At 57.1% G+C, this 19564-nt stretch overlaps 11 protein-coding genes and 1 pseudogene across 12 annotated transcripts; 6 read left to right on the top strand and 6 right to left on the bottom strand.

The window, feature by feature from the left end:
- Window positions 1-47: 47 nt before the first annotated feature.
- On the bottom strand, window positions 48-1166 carry MSY001_1942 (uncharacterized protein; the record flags this gene model as incomplete). Its single annotated transcript, XM_018883770.1, has 2 exons — window positions 48-640; window positions 674-1166. The coding sequence occupies 2 exons, from the start codon at window positions 1164-1166 to the stop codon at window positions 48-50; spliced, it is 1086 nt and encodes a 361-aa protein (XP_018740497.1).
- Window positions 1167-1374: 208 nt separating this feature from the next.
- Window positions 1375-2306, top strand: MSY001_1941 (annotated as a pseudogene). The gene is made up of 3 exons: window positions 1375-1674; window positions 1707-1916; window positions 1947-2306. Coding segments are annotated over exons 1-3 (870 nt in total).
- An 89-nt stretch (window positions 2307-2395) lies between these two features.
- On the bottom strand, window positions 2396-3004 carry MSY001_1940 (uncharacterized protein; the record flags this gene model as incomplete). Its single annotated transcript, XM_018883769.1, has 1 exon — window positions 2396-3004. One exon carries the CDS (start codon window positions 3002-3004, stop codon window positions 2396-2398), a length of 609 nt encoding a protein of 202 aa, XP_018740496.1.
- A 217-nt stretch (window positions 3005-3221) lies between these two features.
- Window positions 3222-5541, top strand: MSY001_1939 (uncharacterized protein; the record flags this gene model as incomplete). Its single annotated transcript, XM_018883768.1, has 2 exons — window positions 3222-3245; window positions 3304-5541. The coding sequence occupies 2 exons, from the start codon at window positions 3222-3224 to the stop codon at window positions 5539-5541; spliced, it is 2262 nt and encodes a 753-aa protein (XP_018740495.1).
- Window positions 5542-5636: 95 nt separating this feature from the next.
- On the bottom strand, window positions 5637-6012 carry MSY001_1938 (uncharacterized protein; the record flags this gene model as incomplete). The annotated part of the gene is made up of 3 exons (XM_018883767.1): window positions 5637-5723; window positions 5748-5844; window positions 5870-6012. 3 exons carry the CDS (start codon window positions 6010-6012, stop codon window positions 5637-5639), a joined length of 327 nt encoding a protein of 108 aa, XP_018740494.1.
- A 183-nt stretch (window positions 6013-6195) lies between these two features.
- Window positions 6196-7115, top strand: MSY001_1937 (uncharacterized protein; the record flags this gene model as incomplete). The annotated part of the gene is made up of 3 exons (XM_018883766.1): window positions 6196-6229; window positions 6312-6395; window positions 6448-7115. The coding sequence occupies 3 exons, from the start codon at window positions 6196-6198 to the stop codon at window positions 7113-7115; spliced, it is 786 nt and encodes a 261-aa protein (XP_018740493.1).
- Window positions 7116-7128: 13 nt separating this feature from the next.
- On the bottom strand, window positions 7129-8804 carry MSY001_1936 (uncharacterized protein; the record flags this gene model as incomplete). Its single annotated transcript, XM_018883765.1, has 3 exons — window positions 7129-8424; window positions 8483-8528; window positions 8557-8804. 3 exons carry the CDS (start codon window positions 8802-8804, stop codon window positions 7129-7131), a joined length of 1590 nt encoding a protein of 529 aa, XP_018740492.1.
- A 109-nt stretch (window positions 8805-8913) lies between these two features.
- Window positions 8914-9749, top strand: MSY001_1935 (uncharacterized protein; the record flags this gene model as incomplete). The annotated part of the gene is made up of 3 exons (XM_018883763.1): window positions 8914-8971; window positions 8997-9094; window positions 9120-9749. The coding sequence occupies 3 exons, from the start codon at window positions 8914-8916 to the stop codon at window positions 9747-9749; spliced, it is 786 nt and encodes a 261-aa protein (XP_018740491.1).
- Window positions 9750-11126: 1377 nt separating this feature from the next.
- MSY001_1934 (uncharacterized protein) lies at window positions 11127-13592 on the bottom strand (the record flags this gene model as incomplete). The annotated part of the gene is given in 2 exon segments (XM_018883762.1): window positions 11127-12854; window positions 12867-13592. The coding sequence occupies 2 exon segments, from the start codon at window positions 13590-13592 to the stop codon at window positions 11127-11129; spliced, it is 2454 nt and encodes an 817-aa protein (XP_018740490.1).
- Window positions 13593-14300: 708 nt separating this feature from the next.
- On the top strand, window positions 14301-15140 carry MSY001_1933 (uncharacterized protein; the record flags this gene model as incomplete). The annotated part of the gene is given in 2 exon segments (XM_018883761.1): window positions 14301-14620; window positions 14639-15140. 2 exon segments carry the CDS (start codon window positions 14301-14303, stop codon window positions 15138-15140), a joined length of 822 nt encoding a protein of 273 aa, XP_018740489.1.
- A 5-nt stretch (window positions 15141-15145) lies between these two features.
- On the bottom strand, window positions 15146-17530 carry MSY001_1932 (uncharacterized protein; the record flags this gene model as incomplete). Its single annotated transcript, XM_018883760.1, has 1 exon — window positions 15146-17530. One exon carries the CDS (start codon window positions 17528-17530, stop codon window positions 15146-15148), a length of 2385 nt encoding a protein of 794 aa, XP_018740488.1.
- A 142-nt stretch (window positions 17531-17672) lies between these two features.
- On the top strand, window positions 17673-19559 carry MSY001_1931 (uncharacterized protein; the record flags this gene model as incomplete). The annotated part of the gene is made up of 1 exon (XM_018883759.1): window positions 17673-19559. The coding sequence occupies one exon, from the start codon at window positions 17673-17675 to the stop codon at window positions 19557-19559; it is 1887 nt and encodes a 628-aa protein (XP_018740487.1).
- Between the last annotated feature and the right edge of the window lie 5 nt (window positions 19560-19564).

Raw genomic sequence — 19564 nt, 5'->3', positions numbered from 1 at the left:
AATTTCTAGTCCATAATTTCACTGAAATACGTTGCTGAAGACTCTACTTATGTGCGGTAGAGGGCGCGCTTAGCCACTTTCTGAACCAGCTCAGGGGTAGGGAAAGACAGGCTTTCCAAGTTTGTAGCATACGGCGTAGGAATGTCAGCACCCGTAACACGCTCGACAGGAGCATCGAGGTAATCAAAGGCTTCCGATTCCATGATTTGGGCGCAGATCTCGCTGCCGAGACCAAATGCAGGGAAACCGCCCTCAACAGTAACAAGCCGGTTCGTCTTCTTCACACTAGCGATGACAGGCTCGATGTCAAGGGGACGAATCGTACGAAGGTTAATCACTTCAGCCTCAACACCCTCCTCCTTGAGCAACTTCGCAGCATTGAGGGCGTGATCAACACCAATCGAGTGCGAAACAATCGTGATATCTTTGCCAGAACGCTCAATTTTGGCCTTACCAATGGGCAGTAAGAAATCTTCTGACAGTACCTCCTCTGAAACAGGGAAAGAATGACCATACAAGATCTCATTCTCGAGCACCACGACAGGGTTAGGGTCACGAATGGCAGCCTTGAGGAGGCCACGAGCATCCTCAGCGCTATACGGGCTTACAACCTTGAGACCAGGGATCTGACCATACCAAGCTGTGTAGTCTTGAGAATGCTGTGCTGCCACACCCGCAGCCGCACCGTTAGGTCCACGAAAGACGACCGGGCAATGAACGCCACCGGCTGACATGTAGTGTGTTTTGCCTGCAGAGTTAATGATCTGGTCAATGGCCTGCATAGCAAAGTTGAACGTCATGAATTCGCAAATTGGACGAAGACCCGCAAATGCAGCACCCACAGCAAGACCTGCGAAGCCAGCCTCCGTGATGGGCGTATCCACAACGCGGTCCTCACCAAACTTATCCAGAAGACCCTTTGTCACCTTGTAGGCACCATTGTAACGAGCCACTTCTTCTCCCAAAAGAAATACACTCGAATCCCTGTGCATTTCCTCCTCCATGGCCGAGTTGAGAGCGTCACGGACCGTCATTTCCTGCGGCTTTGCGTCCGACGCCAAAAATCGCTTCGGAAGAGACAGAGGTGTACGAGTCAGGATGGGTGAGCGACTGACAGTCCGAAGAGCGCCAGTGCGCATTGTCAGGGCCCGCAGTGAAGGAACCATAGTGTGGTATACGTTGCAAGTAAAATAGTTCGTGGCAGCGTCCCGCCTGAGTCTACAGGCAGGATCGGATGACCTAACAATTCCACATTTCCCACTTGACCTATTAGGCTGATGGAGATGTTATACATTTGGGCATTTGCGACGCCGTCCCAGCGGCCAGCATTCACCAAACAGTATGTGGAAGGGATCATAGTCTAACTTTGCAGTGGATGAGCTTTCTTCGGGGTCATCTGATTACGCCGCAAGTACTTGGATTGCTTGGTTTCTTTCCACAAAGGGAAATGAGTACTTTTGCGAGATCGATGAAGACTACATATTGGATCGCTTCAATCTCACCGGCTTGAACTCAGAGGTTCACCACTATTTGTACGCCCTCGATTTAATCACCGACGCACTTGATGAAAACATCAGTGACTCAAATCGTGACCAAATCGAGACGCAGGCCCGCATTTTATATGGACTTATCCACGCTAGATATGTCGTGACAACACGTGGACTCGCAAAAATGGTATGTTCTGACTGTGCAATTGACAATTCCAGCTTGACAAATTCAAGCGCGCTGATTTTGGTCGGTGTCCTCGAGTACTGTGCTATCAGCAACCGCTGTTACCGGTGGGATTGTCTGACATCCCGTTTCAAAGCCCAGTCCGCCTATACTGCCCCCGGTGCGAGGATCTTTATCGACCGAAGAGCTCGCGCCACTGCGCCATTGATGGTGCATTTTTTGGTTCTTCTTTGCCGCATATGTTGGTACGTTGGGTGATGATCTGACGCCTTTAGCTCATGGTATACCCTCACATGATCCCGACAAAAACGACTGTTATTCCTCCCCCAGTACCACGAACGCAGCGGCAATATGGTGGTGTGTCTGCTGATGCTCTGCATCAAAGAGCTCTGGCTTTGGAACGCAAGTCAGGGCATGCGCTCTCCGGTGAAGAGACTGACTGCATGGGGGTGGCCTCCGACCACTCCACGGAGCCCACAGTCCCGCCCAATGTTAGGATTGAAAGAGTCGTGCCTCGCATTTTTGGCTTTCCTATCCATGAGACTAGCCGTCTAATGGCATGGCAAGAGCGGAAGCACGAGCAGCAAATGACCAAGATCGCTGAGTTTCATCGGCGAAAATTAGACACTGTTTAACAGAAACTGCGATGTTCCGCTACGTAGTGCGCCGCGCCCTGGAATAGTTGATAATGCGGAATTACGGCATCAAGTATATGTATTCATTACTATGCTGGCTTAGGCATCACAGCAAACTTGAGCTTTGGAGGATCCATACCCATCTGACGCATCTTTGCTACTTCTTCTTCGCGCTGCTTAGAAATGTTGAGCAGCACATCGCGGAAATTGAGGTTAATGGAAATTTGGTTTGCATTTTCAAAGATGAGCTTGCTCCAGTTTGGATTGAAACGTCCCGCCTGTCGCGCAATATCAAAAGCCTCCGTGCGAGTCTCATTCTCCTTAGCCTCAAGCATGGTAGCAGCATCATCGCCGAGTGAGCCGCGATCCAAGAGAGATTGAAGGGCTTGCTTGTCTTCGCGAAGGGAACTCATGCGGCGCAAAGCAGCAACAGCACGAGCAAGCAATGATGCTTGAAGAAGATGACGAGGAACGATCCATTCTTCGGCATCGGCAGGCAAATCCGGGTATTCTTCTTGCACATCGCTCAGTGCCTGGTATATAGCGCGATCCGGCTGTACATCCACATCTTCCGACGCAGCTTCCTGGAACTTGAGGGAGCGCCGCTGCGTTCGCGCACGGTAAAATTTGGAGAAAAGTGCCAAAGAGGCGAAGAGTGTAACGATATACGCAATCGGCACAAAAATCGATAACGCCATAACGGTGGAAGCAGAACGAGGACGCGGAATGACAGCGTCAGCGATGGAGGTGTGTATTGATGTTGCCCAAGTCTCGGATCTTCCCGTGGACCTAGTAGGCCCTACTGGGTGTGTGCCTTTCATGTGTGCCCGAGCTTGTGTCCACAACCCATACAACAGTCGGGTGCATTGTTTCCTACCTCGGCCTGGGCCACATCGGTTGTGTATTATAGCCAATATGAAGGGCCTTAAAAAGGCCATGGTATGTTATTATTGCACTTACACAGAACTTATCTCGGCCACGCAATAACGACAATCAGGGCCGGAATAACAGTGGCGGTAACAACAGCTCCAGCGCTCCTGCACCGCCCTCCAAAGACCAAAGCTCTCGGAGCTTTCTATCTGGGGGACTTCGCACCCAGATGCCCTCGTCAGGTATGCCCACATGTTCATTTACCTTAGCATCGGCTCCCAACAGTACTGTTACGCGTTTGTCGTCATCGTCATCTTCTCCCAGCATGTCAGGGAGTACCAGTGGGAAGGCAGGTGCCGTAAAGCAAACAAAGGTTTCGGCAGCACCCCAAACGCCGCCCCCACCGCCGCCTAGAGCTTCGACACCATCTTCCACTTCGTCACCGGCTATTTTACCTCCCCCTAGCCGTTCAAATTCTACGGGGGATAACTCGTCCGTTAGTAACTTGAATGCTTCTTCGAATACGCAGCAAGGAATGCCCAGCTATATATCTGCACAAGGAACAACTCCTTCAGCAGCCATGGCTCGCTTGCGTCAGCCGGTTACGCCGACGGTGGCGCCTAAAGACACAATCCCTCCAGCACGGACCGCACCGCGGAAACAGCGCAGCAGCCGCATTCAGCCAACAGAGACACGACAGCTGGAGCCTTTGCCCGCTTTCGCAGAAGTAATGCCTTCTGAGAAATCCCAGCTATTTGTGAAAAAATTAAGACAGGCCAGTATTGTGTTTGATTTTACGGATGCAAGCACCGAGCTTGCTGGTAAACAGATCAAAGCTCACGCACTGCAAGAAATGCTGGAGTATATCACAACACAGCGAGGCGCTATCACGGAGCCCATTTATCCTGAAATGGTGAATATGTTTGCGGCGAACCTGTTCCGAACCATACCACCGCCTTCCAGTGCCCTTGGAGACATGTTCGATCCTGAAGAAGATGAGCCCGTCCTTGAGCTTGCCTGGCCTCATCTACAGCTTGTTTATGAACTATTTTTACGTTTCATTGAGAGCACCGAACTAAACACGAGCGTTGCAAAGAAATATATCGACCATGGCTTTGTGTTGCAATTGCTTGACCTGTTCGACAGTGAAGATCCGCGGGAACGTGACTTCCTTAAAACGACGCTGCATCGGATCTATGGCAAGTTCCTCAATCTTCGTGCCTTTATTCGTCGCTCCATTAATAATGTGTTCTTTCAGTTTATCTACGAGACTGAGCGACACAATGGCATCGCGGAACTCTTGGAAATTCTTGGATCTATTATTAACGGCTTCGCATTGCCTCTTAAGGAAGAGCACAAAGTGTTTTTGTCACGGGTATTACTTCCTCTGCATAAAGTTCGGAGCCTTGCCATGTACCATCCACAACTCGCCTATTGCGTGGTCCAGTTCATTGAAAAGGATAGCCGGCTCACTGAGGAGGTTATGCTGGGATTGCTGCGATTCTGGCCTAAGACAAATTCACAAAAAGAAGTTATGTTCTTAAACGAAGTGGAAGAGGTGTTGGATGTGATCGACCCTACAGATTTTGCGAAAATTCAAGTACCTCTGTTTCAACAGGTGGCACGGTGTATTGAAAGTCAACATTTTCAAGTGGCGGAACGTGCTCTGTATTTCTGGAACAATGAGTACATTGTCAACTTGATGGGGGATAACATTCAGGTGATTTTGCCCATTGTGTTTAGCAGCTTGTATGAGAATTCGAAAGCGCACTGGAATCCGTATGTTTGTTCTACTAACCTCTTCAGTACTATCCACACGCTTGTCTACAATGCACTGAAACTGTTTATGGAGATCAACCCAGCGTTCTTTGACCTTGTCTCCAGTGAGCATCAGTATCAATTGTCTACGGCGGAGCAACGCAAGCAGGAACGGGAGCAGGCCTGGAAAAAGGTTTGTTCAGACGCTTTGCGTAATTCTCGCCGGCATGGGATCCATGCGCCTAATAATGTGCTTTCTTCGGGCCCCTTTTCCGACGCGGATGCTCAGCGCAGACCGTCGCTGATTCAAGAAAAATGCGCGTTCAATGATATGATTCCCCTGGCCAACTCACTATCGGGACTGGCTCCACCAGCATTAAGCCTGGCTTCTTCGACGGGGGTTGTCCATGGCCTGAACCCAGGCGGTGATATCTTATCGAAGGATATGAGGTCTAGTACTCCTAGTATGGACACGCAACCACTCGAAGATCGGGAACTATCTCCTAACAGTACGGCGGGCACTTCACATACCGGTGAATTTGAGGACGCCGAACAGAGTATTCTGCACGATCTTGCAGACCATATAGTACCTGCCTATTTGGAATAAGAATAGCATGGCTATGTACATAGTCCCCAAACGCCGGCAGCCGCGCTTTGCTTCAAAGGACACATGTGGAGGTAACGTTGCACGCCGAGTCGAGGTCACGAACTCGCCCCTGTATGGCTTGCAATCGTATTTACCAGATCCTTGAGATGGGTCTGTGCCTCTCCAGATTCCTTCTCGTAGAACTAGAATTAGTATAGAAAACGCACTGTGCACTTTTTAGACAACATCTTGCTTTCCTCTTGTGCTTGATCACGTTTCGATTGGGCAATTGACAGGATGTCGTCAAAACTCTCACGAATAAACCTGTATGTGAGCATTTCATGCATACATTTTTCCAACAGCTCTGTACACACGCGTCTCGCTGCCGAGACCATGAAGCTGCTCCATGGTAAGATCTTGAAGTTTTGCCTCGCGTTCACAGTTTCGCATCTGAGCACGGACTATACTGAGCTGGCGCTGAGATGCCACCATCCTTGACTGCATCTCATTGAGAATCTTAGAATATAAGTGAGAAATACGCACAATGGGCAGAGACTCATCTGCATTACCTGACATGATGGAGAACAGCCGCCGTGAACGACGCGCCGGGGCCCCCTCGAGGTACTTCCACGTGACCCAAACCCACCTTCCCCCAGGACGACGCGATCGTTCGCCATGTCCAAGCGCGGAGGATCGAATGTCGTATTCGGTACGTACATGGATACTTACACAAATAGTTGGAAATATACCCTATGATGTCTCTGAAGAGCAATTAGTTAATGTGTTCTCAGAAGTGGGTCGTGTCGTCGATTTCCGTTTGGTCAGTGACCGGGACCAGGGCAAGTTTAAAGGATATGGCTTTTGCGAATATGAAGGTACGAATGCACTATAATTAACATATAGACGCTGAGACTGCTGCATCGGCAGTTCGAAATCTAAACGACGTTGAGGTCGGTGGAAGACCTTTGCGGCTCGACTTCGCAGAGGTGGATCCTATGCTTGATGGCGGCGACCGCTCCGCTCGTGGCCGCACACCAGCCGGACTTCCTCCGGTTCCCAGTGGCGTCATGCCACCTCCAGGTGTTCCATCGACGGATGTGATTACGCGCACAATTGCATCACTCCCGCCCCATCAACTGATCGATATCCTCACGCAGATGAAATCGCTCACGGCGAACGCTCCTGAACAGGCGCGAAGCTTACTCACTGCGAATCCCCAACTAGCTTACGCTGTTTTCCATGCTATGCTTATGATGAATGTGGTGGATCCTATGGTAGTTCGGCGTGTCATGGGAGAGACTGGCATTAACTCAAGCATACCCCCCGCAGCACCGACGGTGCCACCCATGATGCCGGCAGGGCCTCCGCCGCCTGCATCGCATCCCATGGCTACTCCGCCTGTATCTATACAGCCCGTTCCAGCGCCGATGGAGCCCAGTGGCCCAATGCCGGCTCCGCCGCAACCACCCCAGCTGGATAATCAGCAGCGTATGCTGCTTCAACAAGTGTTGCAATTGACACCCGAACAGATCAATGCACTTCCGCCCGATCAGCGAGCAAGCATTTTGCAACTCAAGGCCCAATTTGGTCATTAGTTTCTGTGTATGATTACAGGCTCGCTTTTTCAGGTTCCACACTTGTCCATGGCAGCGCAGGTTTCATAGCCTCTAGATCGAGCGGGAACAGAGCCACAGGACCTTGCGACACGACACTGTCGGTATGATGCTGGATTGTCTCCCAGACCTTGTCGGGTGTGCCGCTCGCATCGATGCGAATCCAGTGCCCACCGACATATTGAACGAAGGACTCGACCTGGTAGAATGTGTGACGCACCTTTTCCTGGAAAGCACGCTTTTCGTAGCGTTCGTCTCCAAAGGAGGCTCTCGTAGAGGCTGTCTCTTCATCTAGGTCCAGGAACAAGGTCAAATCTGGGATGGGTATCCCTGCATCTGAGCCAATACACCAGTCCAGAGGGAGGCCTTTGGCCCAGGAGTATGCAATACCAGAGAACGCATATCGGTCACAGACGACAGTCTGCCCTTGCTGCAGAGACTGTAAAATGGATTCGCTGCATGGTGAGTCTCGGTCGACGCACATCATTTCCCAACGGTTCGCAGAAAACAAGAGGTGAACGGCATGGTCGTTAATATCACTCTTCTTGGTCAGGTACCCATGGATCATAGATCCAATAGCCGTCGCGCGTTCGGGGAACTTTACGTGGCGTGCATGCAAATGCTGAACAAGACGATCCACTTGAGTCGACTTGCCGGAGCGGTCAAGACCTTCCACCACAATCAGAGCCCCTCGCCGAACCGACGAGACGGGTAGAGGCAGTGAGCGCGACTTGTAGCAGCGTTGCATACTCGTTTCCATCCACCTCTGAATGCTCTGCAGGAGCGCCTGCATTGCATCACCGCGGTAGTTGTGGTCACACTTGGGAAATAGTTCGACGTGTACCGTGCCCGGCTGTCTCCGCGGATGGGCCGAGATAAGGTTGGCAATATCGGGCGCGTCTTCCACAGGCACAACACTATCAGCCAGTCCATGTGCGATGAACACTTGAATGGAAGGCGGTAAATTCTCAGCCATTTGAGGAGCAGGATAGTTGCATTGTGTCTCATGGTGCTCGGGATAGACACGAAACTCGCGTGCCTGGCCTTGAACCTGCAAGCTAATGGGTGCATATCCAAGTTCCTGAAACTTTGGCATGAATATTTCGTCTTTTTCATGGATTCGAGACATGCGAAGACGGCCAGAGCAGAGAATCATGCGCCGGGGAGGCGGCAAAAGGCCGTCACTGGGACTCAACGACGTGAACTTGCTGGCAAAGGTCGTGGACACAGTGCACCCTTTTGAGTGCGAGAGCATTGTATCCAGCCTGTAACCGAATCTCTTCACGAGGTACTGAACAATATGGTTCGTGTGTTCCGCGCCAAGCTGCCATCAGAGCCAACGATCGTACCGCATAGTCGCCGACATTCCATTCACCAGGCGTTTCGCCTTCGCCACTAGCATAAGCATCTCAAGCGCACAAACCTTATATCCCATCGAAACGAATCCATTCCAAGAATCTTTGTCGCGGGCCGGAAAAAGATGGCATTCTTATGCGAGAGCAACCCGTGTGTGAGCAGCGCGAGAGGCCTGCCAGCGCACGAGCCATCCGCAGGAAGCTCTGTCGCATCGGGTTGATCATGCAACCGTAAAATACCGTGGATACCTTGTCCATGATATGCCTCTTTTTCTGTTCCACCAGGAAACGGAATCACAATCTTCCACTCGCTCATCCTGGATCTAGCACGCGTGCGACTCGGCTCGAACGCGTGTGCGGGGCAAGATTCACTGTCACGTGCCTATAAAGCGAGGCGTCGCCCCTCGTGTAGGTGAGACGCCGTCATGGGCAGGAAAGCCGAGGTACAGCGCATAGCGCTGGAACGCTTGATGGGCCCCGAGAGTATGTGATCGATACTTATTATTAGTGATGGGGACGGCAGAAAAAGACGTGCATTTTACGGATCCCAAAGTGTGTCGCAACTTTTTGTGTGGCACATGCCCACACGACTTGTTCAGCAATACGGTAGGTTGCTCGCTGCTCATGGCAGAAAATGGATCTGGGTCCCTGCCCCAAATCACATCTTCCACGTTATAAGGAGCTTTATGATGCGGCCGTGGAGCGCGGCGAAACTTTCCCCCAAATCGTATCCGACTTTCAGCGCAACATACATATATTCGTGACGGACATGGATCGGAAAATCAGTGCCAATAGGCGCCGCTTAGAACAAACTCCCGAGGAAATGGAGAGGTTTAATGCTATGATGCGTGATATCAACGAGATTGAAGAGGCTATTACGGCCGCTACGAGTGAGATGGAGTCTCTTGGTGAGCAGGGCCGCGTCGAGGAATCGCTCAAGGAGCTCGAGAAAGTCGATGCGCTCAAGTCGGAGCGTTCCGAAAAAGAGAAGGAGCTCCAGACGCTGCAGGAGAACAGTGGTGCAAGTGGCCACCAAAAGCTGCGCGTATGCGACGTGTGTGGAGCGTACCTAAGTATTCTGGACTCGGACCGCCGCTTGGCTGACCACTTTAGTGGCAAGATGCATATGGGATACCAGCGTCTACGGGATCTCCTCAAGGAAATACAGAGCGAGAAAAAGACGCATCAGGACGCACCGAGGCCCCTGGATCCAGCGCGCGACCGACGACGGAGCCGATCGCCTGTAGGCGCCCGATCGTAATGCAGGGAAGTTGTGGAGCTGGGCGTACGCCAAGCCCGTGCTCCGTCCCATACCCGTAGACCTACGGCTTGATGAGCGAAGAGCGACGTACCACGGCGCAGTATATGCGCCAGGTGGTAGAGCATGTGCGGTCGCGGTGGAAGGCGCCTGGCACGACGCTTGACGCCTCACTGCTGCGTCCGGTGGACGTTCCATCGATGAACGCGGTCTTCCCTAGACTCACAGACGTGCAGCTGCAACGCCTATTCGGAGATGGCGCCACATCGACGCTGCCCAGTGACGTCTGCGATGTGTTGGAAAATATGGAACGTATGTGTCAAAAGCTCACCTAGACCTGTATGCGACAGGCACTGAAAGCCAGCGGCGCGGCGCTTGGGCCATTGCTGAGCTGCTTCGGCGCGTGGCAGGGCCTGCCCAGCGCAATACCACCCACGAAGAGGGTGTCAATACCAATGTGGACGAGGACGCAGACTATGTGGCTGGTATGTCGGAGGGCCGTGGTTTAGGCCCACTTACGGCGCCCCGCCGCCCTTTTGCCCCGCACGATGTCTTCGCTGCAATTGAAAAGAACGATGTGGATCGAATTATGGCCATCCGCGATACGCACTTTGAATTGCTGCTGGGAACTGATCAAAATGGCGTTGCCAGTCAAACTGGCATGCGCACGCCCTTAGAATATGCCATCAGCCTCGGTCCCAAATACCACCGTGTGTGTCTGTTCCTCGTGGGTGCGCTATCACGCTACGTGAACCATATCCCTGATGACCAGCCGCTAGACGATGCACAATTGAACGTGCTCCGCAAGGTGCGTGCGAACCTCAAGCTTGCGATTGATCAGAGCCTTCTCCGCGATGACACGTCGCTGGTGGCCAGCTACCTGCAAGTGCTGGTCATGGCAGAGGGTATAGCATGGCTCAGAAGAAGCGTGAAGAATGTGGCCTACGAAGTGGAAGGATGGGCAATACGCAAGCTGCAAGAGGGGGGCGTGGTGCCCCAGCCTATCCAGACCGCGCACGACGCCGTTAGCCTGTTCCTCACGAGCCATTTGCGCATGCGGCGGCAAAAAGAGAGCGTCGTGGTCGCGGCTGTGGACGACTACGTGGCCAATGCAACAGGGGATCTCGTGCTACTGGCACTATGGACGTGCCTGGCACCTGCACCTAGCGAGGTGCCGCTGTATGCGTTTGCGCGGGACGAGCGGTGCACGACCCTTTTCCTCGAATTTGTGAGTTCGCAGCGCGGAGCGCCACCGAGTGGCCCCGCGGCGAAGCTGTGGCGCCTTGCCGAGCGCATTGAGACGGCGCTCCATGGCGGACTACATACGCCTACGTCGGCAGAGCGACTCACGATGTTGTCTCAGATCCTTCGTTGATAGTATTATATACACTGGTAGTAATGGCAGCACAGCTCGACAAGCTGGCACAAGTGTTTTTCAAATTCAGCACGCGTCTTGGCCACGACCTGCTCATACAGCAGCGGGTCGATGGACTTGGAGCGCACAGTAAACGTGGCCGACACAGGGCGGTGGTCGGAGAGCGTCGCGTCCCATCGCTTGTAGGATGTGCACTGCACAACGTTGGGCAGGTGCCCGCGGTAGAGGATTCGATCGCAGTATGCAGGTACACGTGCTTTTTCGGAGGTGTCAAAATCGTTCGTGAGGCGATTGAACTTGTACGTCGGCGCAAAGTGAATGGGCGCCTCCTGGAACGAGCGAAGGCGAAAGTGCGGGTTCTCCCGCATCTGCTGCAGCAGCTGATCGACGCTGACCAGATCTGCATAGCGTTGCTGCTCGATTAGCTGGATCACAAGCTCTCGGCGCATGTCAAGGCGGTAGTTTAGGTCGCCAGCCACCAGGCAGATTTCGTGGTCGAGGATCATGGAACCATCGCCGCCAAAGGCAAATGATGGGTCGTACGCCTGTAACTCACCTGGTATGGTCGACTGCAGAATATCTGCCATATCCATATTGCGCTGCCGCACGTTGCGCTGTCCAGCGGCTAGGTGGCAGTTGAGGAAGCAGACGCTCGAGTCATCCACGATAAAACGTGTGACGACCGCGCCCTTGTTCCCATAGCGCCCTCCCAAGCCTGTCTTGACCAAGTAGCTGTCGACCTGGCGGATGCGTGGCTGCAATTCCGATTTGACAAACACAATTGTGAAAAGGCCCAGCATGCTCTCCGCCGACAGTACCACAAAAGGTGACTCGGGCGGCATGACGAGGCGCACATAGCTCACGAGTTTATCGAGCCATGCCTGGTAGCTGCTCGGCAGACGATCGCGCTCCTCCGCCGTCTTCGGTGTTTTCTTCGATTTGTTGCTGCCCAGCAGGAGCCGCTTGGCAGTGAGACGCTTGTCTTCGAGATCAATGAGCTCTTGGAACGCAAACACAATTACATCCGGCCCCGTGACGCGCCCCTCGGGACTCGTGCTGCATGACGACCGCAAAATGCGCTGGAATAGGTCCATGTTGTCGACCATGCCAAAAATGTCCGATGGTGACGCCGCGCCGAGGTTATACGTCGTAGTAAGCACCTTGAGTGTGCGGTACCTTGAGTAGGTGTCAGCTCGCTGGCTCACCTCCGTGTGCATCCAGTCGATGGAGAGCGGCGCATCCCAAAAAGTGACGAAATGGTCCGCCCCCACGCTGCACACGGCCAGTTCCGTCTGTCCTTGCTGCAGTCCATAGGCATCAAAGAGCAGGTCCGTGACGCTGTCGCGGTGGGCCTGCCACGTTTTGACCATGCGGTTCATCGTCGTGCTCGGCGCCATGACAGCAATGCGCCCCGAGCGTGTTCCGGCCCAAATCAGGTTCAGTACACCGACTAAGGTATGGATAGGCTCTGGACACAGCGCCACCTGATCGAGGCACTGTCCTTGCGTGTTCCATACGGTGATGTGACCCGTTTCGTGCCCGAAGAACACGACCAGGGGCAGGCCCGGGAGCGCTGCTGAGCACGTCACCATACCGAGGCCGTCGGTGCCGCCCATCGGGTGCTGCCCCGGCCGCGCCATGACATTGAATGGCCGCGAGTCCGACACGGGACTGTAGCACCGAACACTCAGCATGCGCTGGCTCGATTTGGTGCCTACACGGGGCACAACCACCTGTGAGCATACCCACAGTAGGCTACCAGCCACAGAGACATGCGAGTGCTTTGGCAAGTCAATGCGCACCGTCTCGGGGTTGGTAGATGCGAGACTCAGTGGCTGAGACCGCGCAAGCCACGTGGAGATCTTGCCGCTTTCGTCCACACACACAATGGCACGGCCCAGACGCGTGATGAGGGAGATGGGCGCCTTGTGCACGTTTGTGCGTACCGTCGTAATATGATTTGTGTACGTATCGAGCTCGCCCAGGTGCCCGCACGGTGTGCCGTACCAGACATAGCGTCCCTCCTCATGGCGCTGCGCATCGAAGACCGGCGGGCAGAATATCAAAGAGGTAGCGCGCAGCTCACGCGATGTCGTTGATATGTTGCCCGGACAGCCAAGTAGCGCATGGTGTTCTGCACTCTGTGCCACGATCCGCTCCGAGCTCGGCTCGAGTGCTTCTGGCGAGAAGTCGGCGCCGCGACGCACGACAAGCACGCGGACCTTGTCCTGCATCGCAACAACCACCGTTCCGCGGTACATCGTCGCCGCCCCCACCGGCGCACGGAAAGGGACTGTGCGGTGCGGCTGGAACGCGGGCGGCGCACGATTCACGTGCGACTTGTCAATGGCGTCCTGCGCGGGCAAAGCAGGTACATCGTCTTCTTCGTCTTCGTCGTCATCACTGCTCATGCCGGTTGGTACGGTCGGCACATCGGAGAACTCGAAGGTGTCTGGCGTGCGCACCTGCATATTGTGAGCATCACCCGACCCTGTCCGAGATACTGTGCCAGGTACAGACATGAACGATGCTGCGCTGCTTTCGCTGGGCGCCACAGGCGAGCGCAAAGATGTCTCGGACGTGAACGAGCTAGGCGCCATCCCTGGCTCGGGAGGCAGCGGACTTGGCTGTACAGCATCCTTAAGGGATAGATTCAAGTTTGCAATATTAGGTGGGCTCACAGATCCCGGGATCGTAGGTATGGAAAGCGCATTTGGTTCGTGGGTGCTGGGTACGGACCGCGTCACAGACAGCGGCGAGCGGCTGGCCGAGGGCTGCGTGCGGGCCGGCAGCTCCACACTGCGGGGCACCTGAAGCGACGAAGACGCAGCCTTAAGTGCCGCATTGGAGGTATGTAGGTCGCCTGAGAGGTAGGGCTGGGGAATTGATGCCGCCACGTAGTGGGAGCGGCCGGGCGAGAGGGTAGGCATCACATCGCTCTTGGTGCGAAGAAGCGGGGGAGGCGCAGTAGGCGCACTGGCAGGTTGTATCCGATGATCTCTCTCAGGGGGGAGCGGAGCAGCGGGCAAGGCGCGCTCCCCCCGCGGATCGCTCTGCGGGGTCATTAAAGTGACAAGCGCACGATACACTGCCCGCTCGGGCGGGCGTGCCGCGACGAGGGTGAACTCCACATGCCACGTGCATGCCAAGAGGGAGCGACACCTTCTTCGACCCGGCCGATGGCTACGCGCTGGCTGTTTGGTACAAGCGAGGATGAGCTGCCTCCGTCGCCGGACTTGGAGCCGACGGACGATGTAGTTCCGGATCAGCTGCCTTCGCTCCTTGGTGAGAAGGCGTGCATTGTGTACTATACGGACGGTGCGCGCGAGCCGACCACCATGACGGGGTCCGCTTGCTCAGCGCCCGAAGCGCCACCGCCGCCGTCGCAGGCGCGCGAATACCCTATCTACCTGAACTTGGATATGTCGAGTGGGTGTGGTGGCAAGATCTGGCCGGCAGCCGAAGTGCTGGGCGCCTACATTGCGTCGATGCCATCGCGGTACGCGCCGCACGCGAGTGACCTAGCGCTTGAGCAGCATCCGTGGCGCGGCAAGTCAATTGTCGAGCTTGGTAGCGGAACAGGACTGATTGGCTTCCTGGTCGCCAAGCTGGGCATTGGGTGCACAACATGGATCACCGACCAGGCCCCGATGCTGCCGCTCATGGCCGAGAATGCACAGCTGAACCCTGACATGATCGATGCGTGCCATGTGGCTGAGCTAAACTGGGGCGAGCCGCTGCCACCGGATGTGCCTACGCACCCAGACGTGATCCTTCTCGCCGACTGTGTGTACCGCGAAGAGGCATTTCAGCCCCTCGTCGATACGCTCGTGGCTATGTCGACGCCTACGACCGAGATTCTGTTCTGCTACCACAAGCGCCGCCGCGCCGATAAGCGCTTTTTCGCAATGATGCGCCGCCACTTTGAGCAGAAAGATGTGATGGACGACGATACAGCGCGCACCGAAGCGTACCGCCGGAGCGGCACATTCCTAATGCGCTTTCACAAGCGAACGTAGCATGTCTACGAAATCTCCCCTGCCTCGCGAGCTGCCAGGAACGCCTCGTGAAGCTTGACCTGGCGCTCACGCTCCTTCTCGAGGTTCTTCCGCCGCTTCTTGGCCACAGCCTCGCCATCCTTGTCGGCGGTCGGCAGGCCCAGCTCGTCCCAAGCGCTGTACTGATCGCAGTGGGGCGGCTGAAACATGGCGGCCGGCGCGACGCGGCCCTTTTCGAGCAGCTCGAGGCGCTTGGCGGCCGCCGCGGCAGCAGCTGCCGCCTTGCGCTCGGCCTTTTCGGCCTGCGCGCGCTCCTTCTCGGCGCGTGCTGCGCGCAGCTGTTCTGCCGGCACAAATTTGAACAGGGCCTGGCCATCCTCTTGGTCCTCCAGCGCGACGCCCAGGTCCACCAAGTCGACGTCGCGGAGCGTGTCGGCAAGCTGGAGCAGCTCGCTCGTCGGTGCGTTTGAGCGTGCCAGCTGACGCACGCGGTCACGGAACGACGAGAGGACACGCACAAACGGCGCGGCAATGTCGTCGCGGTTCCCGGCGCTGTCCTCGGTCGTCGCGTGGCCCCATGTGAGGCTGCCTTCGAGGACCGGCCCCTCGCCCAGGCCGAGCATGCGCAGCATACTCGCGACGTACTGAGCCACGTTGCGGAGCACCGTGACGTTCAGCGTGTCGCGCGACGAATTGCGCTCGTACACGTTGGCCTTCGAAACGAGCTGCAGCAACACCTCGAGACCACGTGGAGTGTCAAAGTTGTCGCACATGGCGGCGCGGAACGCGCACTGCGCGTCCTCGAGCTGCCGTGCGAGGGCCTGTGCCTCTGTCCCGTAGTGGTGCTGCCCATCGCTGAAAGCCGCGCCTCGCGCGCGCGCCTCGCGGTCGAGCGCTGTGACAGCGGCAAAAAAGTTGTTGAACGACGACTCGGCCGCACGTACTTCAGCCATGAGCGACTCGCGGAAGTCCATCTTGGCATGCCACGTCTGGAGGAGAAAGGCGAGGCGCAACTGGCGCGCAGTGAAGCGCGAGAGTGCCTCGTCGATGCTGATAAAGTTTTTCAGACTCTTACTCATTTTGAGGCCCTCGATGTGCAGGTGGCCGGTGTGCAAAAAGTACTGGATCCACTGCGTGCAGCCGTGGTACGCCTCGCTCTGTGCAAGCTCATTGTCATGGTGGGGGAACATGAGGTCCACACCGCCAGAGTGCACGTCGATATGCGCACCCAGCACCTCGGAGGCCATCACACTGCACTCAATGTGCCAGCCGGGGCGGCCAGGGCCCCACGGCGAGGGCCACGACGGCTCGCCGGGCTTGGCACGCTTCCATAGCGCAAAGTCCGCGGCGCTGCGCTTGCCCTTCGCGGCGAGTGCGCCTTCGCCCTCTTCGAGCAGCTCACGATTGCCCTTGCTCCACGGCGCAAGTTTGGCGTAGGTATGCGCACCTCCGGGACAGGCGCTGCCGTCGAACGCAGACGTTGCAAACCACACGTTCTTGCTCTCAGGCGACGCGTCGTCGACGTATGCGTACCCATTCCGCAGGATGCCCTCAATAAAGCGCACAATCTCGGGCACGTATTCACTCACGCGCGTGAGCATCGTGGGCGGCTCGACGTGCAGGCGGCGCATGTCATCGAAGAAGGCGGCCTCCCAGCGCGCCGCCAGCTCGCGGAACACGGCGGGATCGCTGACAGTGTGCGCGAGCGTCGCGTCCAGGTGTGCACTCAGCACATCGACACTCGCGTCGATCAGCTGGGCGGCCTGTGCCCCCGACGCATCGCCCGCGCCGAGTGCCACGGCGGCAGCGACTTGGGCGTCGCGAGACTGCTGCAGCGCCTTGAACCATAGGCTGAACTTGGGCATCGTCTGCGCTACCTCGGTCCGCCACGCCTCGCTCTGCGCGAGGCGCGCCACCTGCTCCCAGCCGCCCTCGCCCAGGCGCTGACGCTCTGCCTCGGCCGGATTAGCGGCTGCTTCGAGCGGCGGCGCGGGCGGCGCAAGCGGTGCGAGCGTGTGGCGGAAAAAGGCTGTCCAAGCCTCTTGGACCGTCTTCAGCAGAGGCGGCGTCAGCTGGGGGTGCTGCGCACGGAACTGGGCGAGCAGGTGCTCCTGCCGCGCACGCATAATAATTTTGTCGTCAATGTCCGTCACATTCATGACAAAGTGGATGTCGTAGCCAAGGTAGTCGCGCATGATGCGCCGTATCACATCCTGTGTAACGTAGTTGCGCGCGTGCCCCATGTGGCTGGCGTCGTACACGGTAGGGCCGCAGTTGTACCACGTCACGAGACGTCCGCGCTGGGGCACGAACGGTACTTTGGATCGCGTAAACGTGTTGTAGACCTTGAGCTCCGGCGCAGCCTCGCGCGGCTCAGGCACGGTCCATCCGCTCACACTGTTGGTCGACATGGTCCTGCGTTGTGCCAAAGTGTGCGTCCGCCGAGTGGCACGAAGAACGACACGGAGCATGCACAGGCTGACCTCCCCCGGCGGTCGCCCCCGACAAACGCTGAGTCAGCGGCCTGCCTGCCGCCGCGGTGTTCCTTGTGGCATGGCGGGGGCGGCGGATCGTGCGCGCGATGCGTGGGACGGCGTAGACCTCACGCCCCTCGTGCGCCTCGCGCAGGACGAGCTAAGCCGCGCGCTGGATGTGATTTCAGAGGCCAAGACCCTCTTTATGGACCCCGAGCTCGCGGGACCGCTGGGGCTCGTGGCGGATCTCGCTGCGCTGCGCCAGCAGGGGGTCGAGAAGATGTTCTGGATGGAAGAGGCCGACCCGGACACGCGGCCGGTGCGTGTGCATGCACCGACACGGCACCTTCTCTACCTGTGCCGACCCGAGACGCGCTGGATGAAGACGCTCGCAGCCCACTACGTGGCGGACATGGCAGCGTCGCCCGAGGGCCAGACGCACTATGTGTACACGGTAGCCTTTGTGCCGCACCGCACCGAGCGGTGCCTGCATTATCTGCGCGAGCGCAGCCTGCTCCCGGCCGTGCGCGTGCACGACTTGTGTCTCGAGTTCACTGTGCATGGTCCCGACGTGCTGAGCCTCGAGGACCCCGGCGCATTTGCGGACCTGTTTCTGCACGGCGACCACACCGCCCTCTTCCACGCGTCGCAGGCGCTCATGACGCTGCAGCGCATGTGGGGCCTATTCCCGCGCGTCGTCGGCAAAGGCGACTTGGCGAACCGGCTGTGCGACTTGCTTGTGCGCCAGCGGCGCGAGCACCTCGCGTCGGAGCCGTGTGCATCGCTGTCCGCTGCATCGCCACAGATTGACGCACTCATCGTGCTGGACCGCACCGTGGATCTCGTGACGCCGCTCTGCACGCAGCTGACGTACCTGGGCCTGGTGGACGAAGTGCTGGGCATACACCACGGCTTCGCTCATGTCGACGCCGCATGGGTCGGCGGCACCGGTGCGCCGCGCAAGGTGCGCATGGACGGCACAGACGACACGCTACTCGAGGCGCTGCAGGACGACAACTTTGCCGTCGTGGGCGAGAAGCTGCATGGGATCGCGCAGCGGATCAGCCACGACTACGAGGGCCGGCACAGCGCGAGCACCGTGCAGGAGCTGCGTGCGTTTGTGAGCCGCCTTGGCTCGCTGCAGACGGAGCATGCGAGCTTGCGCCTACACACGAACATCACAGAGCACCTGCTGCAGATCACGCAGTTGGAGCGCTTCCACCGCGTGCTCGAGATCCAGCAGAACTTGGTCGCTGGCGCGCCCGTAGCGCCGCAGCTGCAGGCCATCGACGAGCTCATGGACTTGGGTGCGCCTGCCCTAGATGTGGTGCGACTTGCATGCCTTGCCTCGTACGTGCACGGTGGCGTGAAAGCGGCGTGGCTCGATACGTTCACGACCACCGTCGTGCACATGTACGGCTACGCCTACCTCCCGCTGCTGCTCGCGCTCCGCCACTTGCGCATCCTCTATGCGACGCCGGCAGCCAAGGGTGCGAGTGTATCGACGTGGGCGCAGGTAGCCAAGCCCTTGCGCCTCGTGGACGACGACGTGGATGAGAGGCACCCGCGCGATATTTCGTACGTGTTCAGCGGCATGGCCCCGGGGTCGATCCGCCTCGTGCAGAGCATCTGCCAGCACGAGCGCACGCTCCAAGCGCTGCAACAGAGCGGCGAGCGACCCGCAGCTGCGCGGATCGCCGGGTGGCACGACGTGGACGAGGCGATCCTGGCGCTGCCAGGCGCCACCTTCGACGTGATGCAGGCGGACGAGCCGCGCGGCGCGCGCGACAGCGAACGTATCACCACCACGCTGGTGTTTTTTGTCGGCGGCGCGACGTACGCGGAAATCGCCGCACTGCGCCTCATGAGCCGGCAGCAGCGCACGCGCCGTTTCGTGGTGGCCACGACAGGCATGGTCCATGGTGCCTCGCTGCTGCGCGGGCTGAGCAACGTGGCGCTCGATTGATAGAC

Source organism: Malassezia sympodialis, genomic scaffold, assembly GCF_000349305.1.
Source record: "Malassezia sympodialis ATCC 42132 genomic scaffold, msy_sf_9, whole genome shotgun sequence".
NCBI classification, from domain to species: domain Eukaryota; kingdom Fungi; phylum Basidiomycota; class Malasseziomycetes; order Malasseziales; family Malasseziaceae; genus Malassezia; species Malassezia sympodialis.
This window is presented reverse-complemented; position numbering and strand designations above follow the sequence as displayed.